Source organism: Falco cherrug, chromosome 9 (assembly GCF_023634085.1).
Source record: "Falco cherrug isolate bFalChe1 chromosome 9, bFalChe1.pri, whole genome shotgun sequence".
In the NCBI taxonomy this organism is placed as follows: domain Eukaryota; kingdom Metazoa; phylum Chordata; class Aves; order Falconiformes; family Falconidae; genus Falco; species Falco cherrug.
In genome coordinates, this window is record NC_073705.1 from 50,587,009 (window position 1) to 50,600,127 (window position 13,119).

Here is a 13,119-nt window from a genome sequence, read left to right on the forward strand (position 1 = left end):
CTTGTAATGTATTAAATACATATTTATTCAATATTTTATTAAGATTATTAAAAAAAATAATCTTAGATACTCTTTATTTTCACAAGGTGTATGCAATTATGATGAGTAACCTACACTTAGGCTCTAACAGCCTAATCCAAACCCCATCAACTTTAATGGGCTTTAGATCGAGCATGTGAGAGCACTGTAACAAACACTGTTTCAGGAGGTAATTCCCATGCAACATCAAACTATGACAAGACACAAGAGGCTAAAAATGGCTCATCATAATTTATTTTATGTTAAAATGTACAGCTTGGGGGGGGTGTTTTTTGCAGTTTTTATTTTTGTTTCTTGGGTGGGTTTTTTGTGGGTTTTTTTGTGTGGTTTTATTCTTTTAAGTGACTGACTAAAAAGATAACAGATAAATACAAGAGTGTCACTGGGTCCTATTTTTACATGTATCAAGCCTCTTCTGTTCGGCCCTTACAGTCACTCTGTACAGGTACAAAGGCTACAAAAAAGGAAGCAATATAAACAGACACAAATAACTTTTGCCTTTTTACATGCGATCTGTAAGCTTAGTTTGAGCTATTCACACGCTACTGCTCTATTTTTTCCCTTAAAAAATAACTCCAATATTTTATAAAGATAGAAAAATCTACAGATGGAATGAAAATGTAAAGTTAGAGGCATTTCCATAAAATAGCAACTTTACACCAAATTCACTACTATTTTTTTTTTAAATCCTGCCAAGTATTTGGACATATATGAAAATGTTTCAAAACTTGACAAATAAACACTGAGATGTTTCAATCAACAAAAAACCGTAACAGTATTTATAAAACAGAAAGCTGCCTTTTTTCCTACCCCAGCCCCAAAGAAACTGGTCACAAAAATGGAAAAGAGTCTCAACTTTACACTAAACATACAGCAATAAAACCCTTTGAACTAACCAAAATGTGAATAGCTTTCTCAGCTTTTTTTATTATTTTTTACAAGTTTCATAATTAACAAAAATATAGTTCTGTTTTTTTTTTTTTACCCCTCAAACTAGGGTAACCTAATCAAGGCAAAAAAATTAAGAAATGGCTTACTGTTAAGCACAACACTTGTACAGTACTACAAAATGCACTGTCACTAACAAAGACATTAGCGGCATGCAGAAGTGTCACCTTCAGAAACAAAATAATACAATAAAAGAACTGCTAAAAGGCATTTACATGTGGGGAAAGGAGAGAGAAAAAAGCTCACGATCCAGTACTGTCTGATAGATTTGGAGTCTATTTATCCACATTTTTAATGGGAGCAGGCACATAAAATGGCTCTGAACCATCAGCTGCTGTGTAATTGCAGTTCATAGAAAGAGTTCTTCCTTTCCAGAGAACTTCAAGCTCAATGAAATAAACAAAAAAATGGAAAACCACCTAATTCCCCCCAAAAGAAAAGTTAAATCCCACAAAGTTAAAAAAACCAAATTAAAACAAAAAACAAAACAAGAAATAAAGAAAAAAGAAAAACTTGTATAAGGCTTTCTGCTGCATACAGCTTTTAAATGGTGCCAACAAATGTTTTTGCATTCACACCAATTGCTGGTTTTGAAATCGTACTCTCCGAAAGATATTTGTGCAGGTCAATCCAATACGCCAGTTTGGTAGTCCGTCTCTCCAAAGGGCCTACCTTCTCATGTAGGATCCATTAAGAGACTGTTTAGACATGCCTGTATTCATGTAGCCATGATGCCCCGGAGGAGTGTACATCATGTTACTGTGGGGTGCTGTCTGCATTGGTTGCTGTGCATATGGCTGAGTTCCCATCATCCCCATCTGCATCTGCATAGGGTACTGGGGCGTTTGATTCATATACCCATGATTACTGTGGTATCCACTATTCATCATTGGCTGGGACATACTATAACCATTCATAGCATTAAGGGTATTCATATTCATGTTCACGGAATTGACATTATAAGCTGGGGCTGGCATCAAATTTACACTCATGTTCATACCACGTTGCATCGTTAAGGTCCGCGCGGGCCCTTGCATGGCCACAGTCTGTGAAGCACGCCCATAAATTTGTGGCTGATGGGCTGCGGCAGCAGGTGGCAGAGGCGTGGATTTGGTTCTTACAGAAACATGACCTTTGCTGGCCATTTGAGTCTGCAGTCTTTGGGTGTGGGATATGCCAATATTAGATGAAGTCATATTACGCTGCAAAAGGGGAGGTGGCAAATTCATGGGAGGAGGAGTAAGGTTGGGGGGAGGGGTCATGGTAGCCTGTGCTTGGGGTCCTCCAGGAACAGCGTGTGGAGACTGAGAAAGCTGAACAAGCCCTGTATTACTTAAGGGGGTGGACAAAGAGGCACTGTTTGCATAGGAAGTTACAGCAGCTGAATGGCTGTAAGGCAAAGAATGATCCATAAGCGTGTTAGTTAACTGTTGCAGTTTGGCAAGGCTGAAGGTGGCAGATGGCTGTGAGTAATGCCCCGCTCCGAATTCACTCTGCCCCATTCTTTCATATAATCCGATGTTGGCATTGCCAGTCTCGGGGATTTCAGTCAACTGCATAGGTGGTGTAAAATTAGTGGCCATGCTGCACTGGGATAACTGTTGGTTGCTGCTTGGAGGCCTTTCAACAACACAACCTTGGGGAGATTTTACGTTACAAGTGGGAGGAGAACTGATGTTTGTTTGTTGCATCATACTGCAGCTTCCATTAATGCTAGACATCTGCTGTGTCACTGCACAGCTACTCTGCGTTAGGTTACTAGATGTAAGGCTACTGTACGAGCAACTGTTTTGAGAAGAATTGTTCCCACAGATACTACTACCCATTGTGGAATCGTAACTGCTTGGGTTTTCGTAGTTTTCCGTTGTGCTCTCGATGCTCCCCAAGTCACTAAAGCCACTGTCCACAACTTGTTGCGAATGATCAGAAACTGAAGGAACATCCATCATTGGGCTGGTCTCCATGTTCTGCAGCGACGGCACCGAAATGGCACTTTGATCTGGGCTGATCTGAGCATAGCTGTTCTCTAATGGAGCAACATTTGGGCTATTCACAGAACGAACCGACTGGCTGGGATGAGAGTGCACGGATGAAACTGGGCTACTGTGGTCAGATTGCTGACAATCATCCAGTGTGGTCATTTGGGGACTTTGGTCATTATGGGCATAGTTTTGCAAACTTCTACAGGCCTCTTGAGTCTCTGCACAGTCCTGAAACGTATCTTCATGCTCACTTGATTCTTGAGTTAGAGACTGTACGGCTTGGACCGTTTCTGAATCAATTTCCATGGTCTCAGTACTCTCTCCCTTGAAATCGGAATGTAATTCTTCACCACCTTTTTGGTCCTGGTTGTTACCGGTATGATCATCATCAGATTCAGGCACTGGGTCTGAATCTGTAGCAAGTTCTTTCTGGTCACTGTCACACTCGTGAGCTGCAAGGTCAACACCACAGCCCATTAAGTCCTCCTGATTTGAATTACCAGTTTGAACATTTACGTCTAAAAAAGACTGCTGTGTTTCCAGCATTTCTTTGAAAGCTTCACCAGGCAATTCCTCTTTCTCCACTTCTGTTGAACCCATGTGGCTATCGTCTTCATCGTCTGCATCATGATCCTCATTGCGAGACGGTTCTTCATCCTCCTCCTCCTCTTCCTCCTGATCATCCAAATGCATGGACTCCTCTTTTTGCAGGAACACCTCTTCTGCTTTGTCTTTTTCTTGATCTTTTGCATTGATTCCACCTTCTTCTACATTCCTTTCTTCTTCCCCAGCTTTCGTCAGATCATTTTCCTGTTTTTCAAAGTGTTCACTGGGTAGATGCCGAGGTTCAGGTTCGGCCTCTTTTACTTCATTATCTGGTGGTGGTAATACTTCAACTGGCTCTTTAACCTCTTCCTCCGTAACAGCAGGAACTGAGCAGGGCTTGTCTTCAGCTACTTCTTTTTGCTCCTCCACCAGCACCTGATAGTCAGGCTCCATAGGAGTCTCAGGTGGAGTGTATAAATTAAGCTTAAAGCCAGGTTTTCTTTCCTTGCTTTGCCTCCATTTAGACGGACCACGCTTAACTCCTTTGGGCCAACCCTGCTTACTCTTTAAAGGTTCAAGATTGTCTTTAGTGCTGTCTTCCAACACAGCTACATCCTCTGTGTTATCTTTGGGAGGCAATAAATAGAGACAAAGGAAAGTCTTAGCTTGCACAAACTAATCAATATTTTCAAACATCAACCCAAAAGTAATACATGAACTCAAAATGCATCAAGAAACTCTGGAACAAGAGCTCTAAACACATCTCAAACCACAAGAGAATGACACACTGCCTACAGCTCAAACACACTTACACAAACATGTAAAGTTCCCCTTGTTCGGTGCCTTTCAACAGTGACCATCAGAGCCACCATCTATACTCTAGAAGAATCCCAGACATTTAAATCATCTGGCATGTAAACTACAGTGAAAATATTGCCCAAGTATTTGATTATCAACCTTTCTTTTTAGAATAGAATCGCTTTATATAGACATCGATTTAATGCATATTCATCTTCTGTGACAGTAATAACCCATGAGAGCCTGGAGTTTCCCATTTGATCGTTCTGGAGGACAAGGCATCATCATGCTTTAGTACCAACACTGAAAAAAGGTGGTTCATACTAGTATCTTCTCAGGGGCAGCATATCATGATACAGCTCACAACACATGGCAACAGGCAAATGATAATTGAAATTCAACACAAGATGGGTCAGAACACTAAATTAATCCATTGACTATAAAGAACCACCCAAACACACTCACTCCTCTCCTCTCCTTTGTTCCCAGATACCACTTACATATACACCAGAAAAAGGGAGAACTCTCAGGATGTAACATGCTGCACTTGGGAGCGTAATGGCTACAGCGATAGTCCTTGGCCAAGTTCTGCCTCTCACTGTAGCGCTGTTAACACTCTTACAGTTGACTGATGTGATGACATGGTCCATGGACAAAGACACAATACCAGTTTAGTTAAAGCAGTGCAAACCTGACCACTGGGGCACAGCTGGAACACTGAATTTTCTACCATTAGTTTAATTAATTTCTGTTAAGAGGCAGGAAAAAGCGGTAATAGTCTAATGTAACTGTGCACTGGTTTGTAACAGCACCGGTATTTGTAAGCATGGTTGCACTAGTCACACAAAAGCTGTTTAAAATAGAAAACAGCGCATGAACCCTCTACTGAGGATCACAAAAATTAATCTTCCCATGCAATTATTAAAATACTAAAATAATACCCACTGGCTTCTTAGAGAAAATATATAGACCTGAGAATCCAGCCATTCATTCTGGAATTAAAACTTTAAAGTGTAATTTGAGAGCCAGGAGGTCAAGGGATGAGCATATGTTCAGAACAGCTTATTAATAGTTTCACTATCCATCCATTAGCTTTTCTGCCAGGAAATACCCTTGAAATCAAACTAGATAAGCAGCTTTGAAAGAACACAGTTAAAACCATCCCTCCTTTGTGGAGAAAAAATTAGGGACCCTAGCACTGAGGACATACTGTGCCTCAGAAACAAACATTTCCATGAATTACCAACAATGCTGAAAGAGATCTGTGTAAATCAAATCTTACTTTTTGCTTGCACCCTTTACCAAAGGTACAATACCAATATTGGAGAATACTCCAGTGATACTCTTGCTCGGTTGAGTATGAAATGCCCTGTTGCAGGGACATAAAAGTTGGTTTTGGCAACATGAGAAGGACTGCAGCACTTCAGACTAGAAAACATTTGTTTTCTGAATAGAAAAACCAGATTATAATATTAATAGGTGGGGAATAACCAGTGAAGTAAACACAACAGAAACAACAACAACAAGAAGTACCTGAATCCACCACTAAATTCTAATAAACTACGTGAGATTAATGGTTCTGATAGCACCTCTAAGCAGACAGCATTGTTAAGATCATAAGGTTCTAAGACCAAAATGGCTAAATAAGTCTTGTTAAAAATTTCCAGATTTGTGTCAAAACTAAATGCTTCCTTTGAAGGTCACCCAACAAATTAATGTTGTGAAGATAAAAGAACACTTTCAGCTTACTTGTACAATTGTCATCACTCCGATAACAGCTAATATCTTTCTCCTCCTTGTTTTGCTCTCGCTCTTCCTCCTCCTCTTTCTCCTGTTTCTGCTGCCCAGGTTGATATTCAAAAGCTTTTCTAATCACAGGCTTCAAGTCATCATCTTCCCCATCCATCTCACAGGTCGGTTCCAGCTGTGGCATGGGACGCTCTTCATCAGAGTTATCAAATGGCTCATTCAACACCTCTGTTGTTTCTGAAATGGTCTCTGTTGTAACACTGCTATTAATCCTTCTGCGTTTACGGCCCCTTTTCTTTTTCAGTATGAAAGGTCTCTGAAAAATAATGCCACAAATCTAACTTTTACTACATTCCTGTTTGTTAGCTGACTCTGGACAGACGTAAAAAAATTTCTGTAAAGCAAGTACACAATAATCTATTTACTCAATTAAAAAAAAAAATATACCTTACCTTGATTCAAATTCAAATATAGACAAAATCTAAAAGTAAAATGTTTAAACAGTTAAAATCGGCACGTATGTATACATGCACACAAATCTTTCTGTAGGTGAAAGTTAAGACTAGAGTTTTCTTCACGTTGTAGTGACTTTTACCTTCTGTCATATCATATTCATAGCAATATTATGTAAGTTGTACTTACACATTTTTCCTTCGTGGGTTTATAACTCCCCAACCACCTTCACAAGTATCAAAGTTTATTCTTCTACATTTCTCGTTACTGCTATTTTAGAAATAGTATGTATACAGAAAAATAGGTAACAGCAAAGGAAGTGCACTTTAAGCTTTACATGGGTCTCCGCAATACACTAAAAGAATCCTACAGTTGGCTGCTATAAAGAAATATCTACTCCAACAGTTTATATTTCTTTTATTAGGCATTCTCACAGTTTTCTAGTTACTTTTCAAGTTTGCTCACCTAAAGTATAAGCAAAGGGACACTCCAGTTCCCTAATTCTCACCAGATACACCTAAACACATGTGCTAAGGTGATGGCTTTAAAATTTTGGGATGCTTAGTTTACTAACTTACACCATTCATAGAGCTGATTTTTCATTAAAATTAAGAATTACATAAACATTGCAATCACCAGAATTTAACATTTAAATCTCTTGACAATTAGAAGAATATGGGTTAAAAACTTCCTAGTTTGCTTTAACAGCATTTGCTTTTGAAAAACAGTATACTCCTTTTTCCTATATTAAGAACAAGAAAAAGGCAAACCCCACAAGCGGGACTCCATCTTAAAATGAGAAAAGGAAGAACCATTAAAATATTGAACCAATACCAATGCCAAACAGCAGAGGGCAATCACTAGTTTCAAAATTAACAGGAAATTCTGATTTTTTGTGTCACCAGCATTTTAAGAGTTCTGTGAAAAATCCAGAAGATAAAAAAATTGGACAGAGGGTGGAAAAAGCAGACAGGCAAGTGTTCTGTGTCCAAACAGTACAGAAAGGATTAAAACAGTCTACCATACATTTATATAAAACCCCCAGATTGTTATTTCGATAATAGCGATTTGATTTAAATCAGAGAGGAATGGCTATAAACAAAACCATTCAAGTAACACACCTTTCTTTTTATGGCCAGCGACTGTGGCTTTGTCAGCCGGGGAGGCGAACTCTGCTGATTCTCATCCCCGCCATCCTCCTCGCTGCTTTCCTTAGATTGCTCTGTGGATTGCCCTCGCTCCCCCACCACCGCCACACTTTCTGGAGATCGCAAATATTTATTTTTAGATTGTACTTTTGCAGGTGATTGCCTACTATTACTTCTCGTGGAGAATATTTCTTGCTCTTCCTTTTCCCAGCAGCTAGCTTGTTCCATCAGACGCTCAGCCTGAAGGGTTGAGGTTAAAATAATGGGTCACTGAAACAGCATTTACTTAGCCATATCCTTTACATTCAGCTAAAAAGTTACAATAAGTCAACCCTGATTAGCACTGCTGGCTAACCTAGCAACAACATTTCAGCTGAATCATCTAGTAGCTCCTTTACAACAGTTAGTATAACAAACCAAAGAAGATTGCATTTCATGGGATATTTAGCACTATTAATGATGCAGCGAATTGATTTAAGTCCTTTAGCACTACATTACATGCCCACTGACATGGATCACTTTGAGCAAGTTCATAACACAAAGAATCGATTGACACCGCAGCCCCTGAGCTCTGCACCAAATTTGATCTGATTACATGCTCTTCGACTACCTCGAGAGTGATAAATACAGCTCCATGACAAGTGAGTCCCGTTTTAAGTTCTCATATTCATCCCCCCAAAGTTACCATGTCTTACTGCACAGCTTCCAAAAATTGTGCTTTACAGTAATATCAGTACCCTCTGCCGTTAAGCAGGGGTCAAAGTTAAAACTGCTCTATTTAAGACAGCCTAACATTAAATATTCACAGTGATGAAATCCAAAGGAAGGGAAATTCAGAAGAAGTTTCTGCTATTACCTCCTTTTCTGCTTCTCTCTCTTCTTCAGAAACCGCAGCATTAGAAACTAACAAAGGAGTCCATCTCAAGCTTTCGGGATCTACTTCATTGATACGCGGATTTGCTTTCAGTTTCTCCATATGACTTGAAATCAGCTTTTCCCTTCTAATAATTACAAATCTACAATCCAATAAATAGTAATTTATTTTAGAAAGTGGTCATCTAAAACAGCTTTCCTACAGTTCGAATGCTTTTGCGCAATAACCTCTGAAAATGGATGGGTAAATAAATGGATACATCAAATTCAAAGTATCAGCTGACACACACAGATAACATGCTTACACTACTGACCGTTTACTAAGGGGAAGTAAGGAAACAACAGTTTATGCAGTGAAAGCTCAATACTGAGTATCACTAGGGCAACAGAGGAAAGTAACAGTTGTATAGTTGACTGCTCTAAACCCATGCAAGAGATCTACTGTTGGTATTTCAGCCACTGCCAGAACAATTTCCAATTTTAATATGACATACAAGCATAAATAGCGAAAACTGTGGATCATCAAGTAAAGAGGGAGAAAATCATTAATATTACAACTGAAGATAGATGAAACATTGGTTTTCTAATGGAGCATAAAAGTGTACCTTAGTCTTATGCTGATGCAGTAGAAAACAACTTTCTAATTACTATGAAAAGAAGTAGCATGTCTAAAGTAGATAAAGAAAGAATGTAATAGCCGAGTATGCTAATATACTAGCACATAGACCACCAAAGTCCCCTGTTACAAAGCACTATACAGTAACAACCAAAAATATGTTGTTTATTTAGCAAGGATTTCAAACGCTGTAAAGAGTCAGGCAGGTTAAGTGACAACACTGCTTTTCACTGAGAAAATGCTTTTAAAAAAAATCAGATATAGGTGAACCCTTTTCACAGAATTGTGACTAACTCCTACTTCACTACATGTAAGAAAAATGAACAAAATGTAGGAAATCTTAAGAAGCCACACCCGATTCCCAAGTTAAGTGTCTGGTGGGAATTTCAAAGATAGGATTTCTTTTCCTGGCTCAACCACTGACCCTCTGGATGCCTTTGGCCAGGCCAGTTCATGTCCCTGACTACACTTTATACATGAGAAAAAACTAACGGACCTTGTTCATAAGGTATTTTGCATTCTGTAGATGAACAAAAAAATATGTTATTTTGTAACTGGGTGTCAGTATTCAGGGCCTATAATAGTTTGTGACAGGGCAGAAGCTGCATATAAGTAATGAACACATATTTGATTCTTCCTTAAAATGCATTTGTCCCATCAAGTTGTCCATAAATAAGCATCCCAGTAAGTTAGAAGTTTTAATGCAATGACAGCATTCCTCTTACTCCTAACACTATCCTGTAAAGCCAGTCTCCTTTTTGAAGGCTTGCATTTTTACTAGTTCAAAACTTAGTAGTTTTGAATACTAGTGCTTGATGTACGTATAGCTTACTGAGGCTGAGCTGTTCCTGATCTTAATTTCATTTTTTGGCAACCTGCTGTTTGTAAAGGCAGTTGTGCTTAATTATAAAGTTTGTATGATTGGAATATCCAGAAAGAATTAAGAAGCTCTTTAGAAACACAAATACCATTGAAAGTCATTTATAGCATTTTACAGAAGGAAGAAAGAATAAGTGCCACACAACAAAACCAAACCACTTAAAATCTAAAGTATCTATCAAGATCATTAAGAAAGAAGATATTCACCAAATGAAACTCACCTTTCCGGTGCACTAATTTTCAACACCGTTTGTAACATTAACCAGAAACTTGCATTCCCAGTACCTTGGGCAGGAGAACTTGATGTAGAGCTGCTGTGATCCCATGGCTTGTGTGAGTTCAGTAATGATTGCAAAAGAGGGTGTCGGAAGAGAGACTGCCACCCACGACCCCAAATTTCTCCCTCACTGGTATGCAAAGCAATAGTCGGGAACTGTACTTACGGAAGATGATACTGAATGAAACAAAATTCTTCACTGAAAATGTTTCAAGCTGGCTGCACCCTTCTAATAATCACTAACATGAAAGAGGATCCAAGACACCACCATTTGTTTGGGGAGAAAACCTCTTTATGTAAGACCCCATTAACAAGACCCAGCTGTACTGACTCAGTATGATGATTATCATTCATTTTCCAGTCAATTTTACACAGACATTTTCCACATCAACTGCTTTGTAAGTAAAGAAAATGTTTTGTCTTAGTATTTTTAATTTATCTTTTTTTAAAAAAATAGATTCACTGACCTATCTTCTCTTTTATCTATCATGCTATGTTGCTGCAGGGTTGTGGCAATATCATGTGGACACATTCCAGTAGCTCGACTCATTCCTTTGATGCTGATTTGTTTTTCATGGTGGCAGTTAAGATATTCTAATATGACACTTTTCCAGTAAGCCAAGTATGAGAGACGACCCAGATCAGACAATGGCTTTTCAGGAGATCCTGCTTGACCCTCTCTTCTAGAAAGCAAATAGCCTAGAAGAAAAAGAAACAGAATACCTTACTGAGGTAACAAAACTAAAGAACTTGAACTACCCCTTAAGAAAGCTGATATTAACAGACAGATCAGCATGACTGACTGCATTATTGGTAACTCTTGCAATTAGAGAAATCCTTTCCACAGAAGAGAACTGTTTTCATAGTGGCATAGAAATTAAAACCTTGAAAGAGACTCAGATGTGATGAGATTCAAACATTGACCAACCCCCCCCCCTCCTAATCCTAAAGCAAGGAGGAAATAATAAGCCAACACATTTCACAACAGGTCTCATCATCCATGGTCTCACTTAGAACTACAACTGTCCAGCCTTTTGAGAAACATTTATACCTGAGTTATATCACTGAAGCTAAGAATTTTCAGAAGAACCTCAAGAGGAAGTGTCATGGGTAAAATCAGTTAAGTCATTTTTCTTCAAGAAGCCCCAGGTGACATCAGTTTCTGATTAAACAGTTAGTTGTTGTATTTCAGAGGTGACATAATTCACAAGTGGAATTACTAGGAGAATTACATAGCAGAAATAATTAAAAAATAATCTCCCTTAATTCACATTTAAGAATATTCACAGAATTCCAGTCTGCAGTCTTCAAGACAGTAACCGATCAGCTACTATACAATACACTACCCTCATTTGATATTCTGTGTACGTTTTAAGTCCTTTTTAACTCTCTTCAGCTTTAAGAAGCTTTCACAATTTCAAGTAGAACCCATCTGCTTGGCAGTAACAGAAGTCTGGGTTTTGCCACCATTAAAACAATGCAGGATAAAAAAAAAAAAAACAAAACATAACACAATTAATAAAACTTATCCTTTCACAGTAATTCATCCCTCCATGATAAATATTCTGCACTGTGCCTTTACCAACACTAGCAAAACACAAGCCTTGAACATCAGACTTACAAAAATGCTATTCCACCACAAGCATGGACATCATGCTTATAGAATTACATTACTCAGTGTCATTTGGAATCCATCAACATATGCAGTTTTTTTTCCCCTTCCAATATTATTTTTTTTTCCAAGTTGGAAAATCCCTCCTTTTATTTTTCAAAGACTGCTTTAAAACATATCTGGTACAGCCACGTCACATTTGCTAAACAAATCCTCCTGACTTCTTCACATAGTTTCTCCTAATCAAGTTAGCTATAAATTAAAAGCATATGATTAACATCCAGCTTTGAGCGAAGCAGTGGCTGTTTCCTTATTTTCTTGTATGTCTACCATATACAAACGGTATACACACAGACATCTAGTTTTGTTATAAATACAAACACTTGAAATGCACACACACATACATACCTGCATATTTACTCAGTCTGCAACAACGGTCCTCCCTTTTTTGGGGGCAATACAAAAGGTCCACAACAGAATTTGGAAAATACATATGCACTGGTCATCGTAACTAACCTCCAGTTTGCATCAAAATGTTTACACAGAAAAGCAGACTTCCTACTGCATTTCAGGCGATCAATAACACCACAGATACTGAAGTCAGTAGCGTACCCTTCATTGTTATCAGCACGATTTATAATAAAATGCCAGAGCTTCAGGAGGAATACCTTCCCACATCTGCCTACTACCACACAGCGCACAGATGCCTACGTAAAAGCCTGCCTGGTACTACACAGTACATAAATTTATTCTGTTTTAAAGAAAAACTACCTTAAAAATTAAGAAAACAAAGATGTGTTAACATTTGAAGCTGCAGCATGTTAGATTTTTTTTTATAACTAGATGATACATCTTAGTACTTAGGATTAAGATCTATCAAAAACACTTACTTACTAAATATTGACAGGAAAAGCCAAACTTCACAATCAAAACCACACTGCATCCCGAATCGTTAGAAGGTAAAGAACTACTGTTTCAGTTCCAACTGCACAAAGATGATCTATAGTGCATAGCCTATTCTGCATAATTTTAGACAAAGCTTCACTTGTACCAAGAAAGAATTTTGAATGAGCTTGTTTAAAACATATAAAGACAAGTTTTACACCAAGATGTCACTGCCGATAGAAAAACATGTAAAACGGTAGCAGTGCAGGTAGGGATACAAGTCTCAATGCAAGAAAAGAGAGGGAGAACAACCT

General features: G+C 38.4%; 1 protein-coding gene across 5 annotated transcripts in view; it reads right to left on the bottom strand.

Annotated features, from left to right (window-relative positions):
* Positions 1–251: 251 nt before the first annotated feature.
* The window catches only part of KAT6B (lysine acetyltransferase 6B), a 118,262-nt gene continuing 105,394 nt past the window's right edge, over positions 252–13,119 (bottom strand). For all 5 annotated transcript variants that reach the window (XM_027805493.2, XM_027805494.2, XM_005439207.4 and 2 more), the window contains exons 13-17: positions 10,776–11,007; positions 8,520–8,679; positions 7,637–7,903; positions 6,063–6,378; positions 252–4,141 (exon numbers count right to left, since the gene is read on the bottom strand). In XM_027805493.2, coding sequence (XP_027661294.1) covers positions 1,656–4,141; positions 6,063–6,378; positions 7,637–7,903; positions 8,520–8,679; positions 10,776–11,007 — 3,461 coding nt within the window. In that variant the 3' untranslated portion in view covers positions 252–1,655. The remainder of the gene's footprint in view (positions 4,142–6,062; positions 6,379–7,636; positions 7,904–8,519; positions 8,680–10,775; positions 11,008–13,119) is intronic.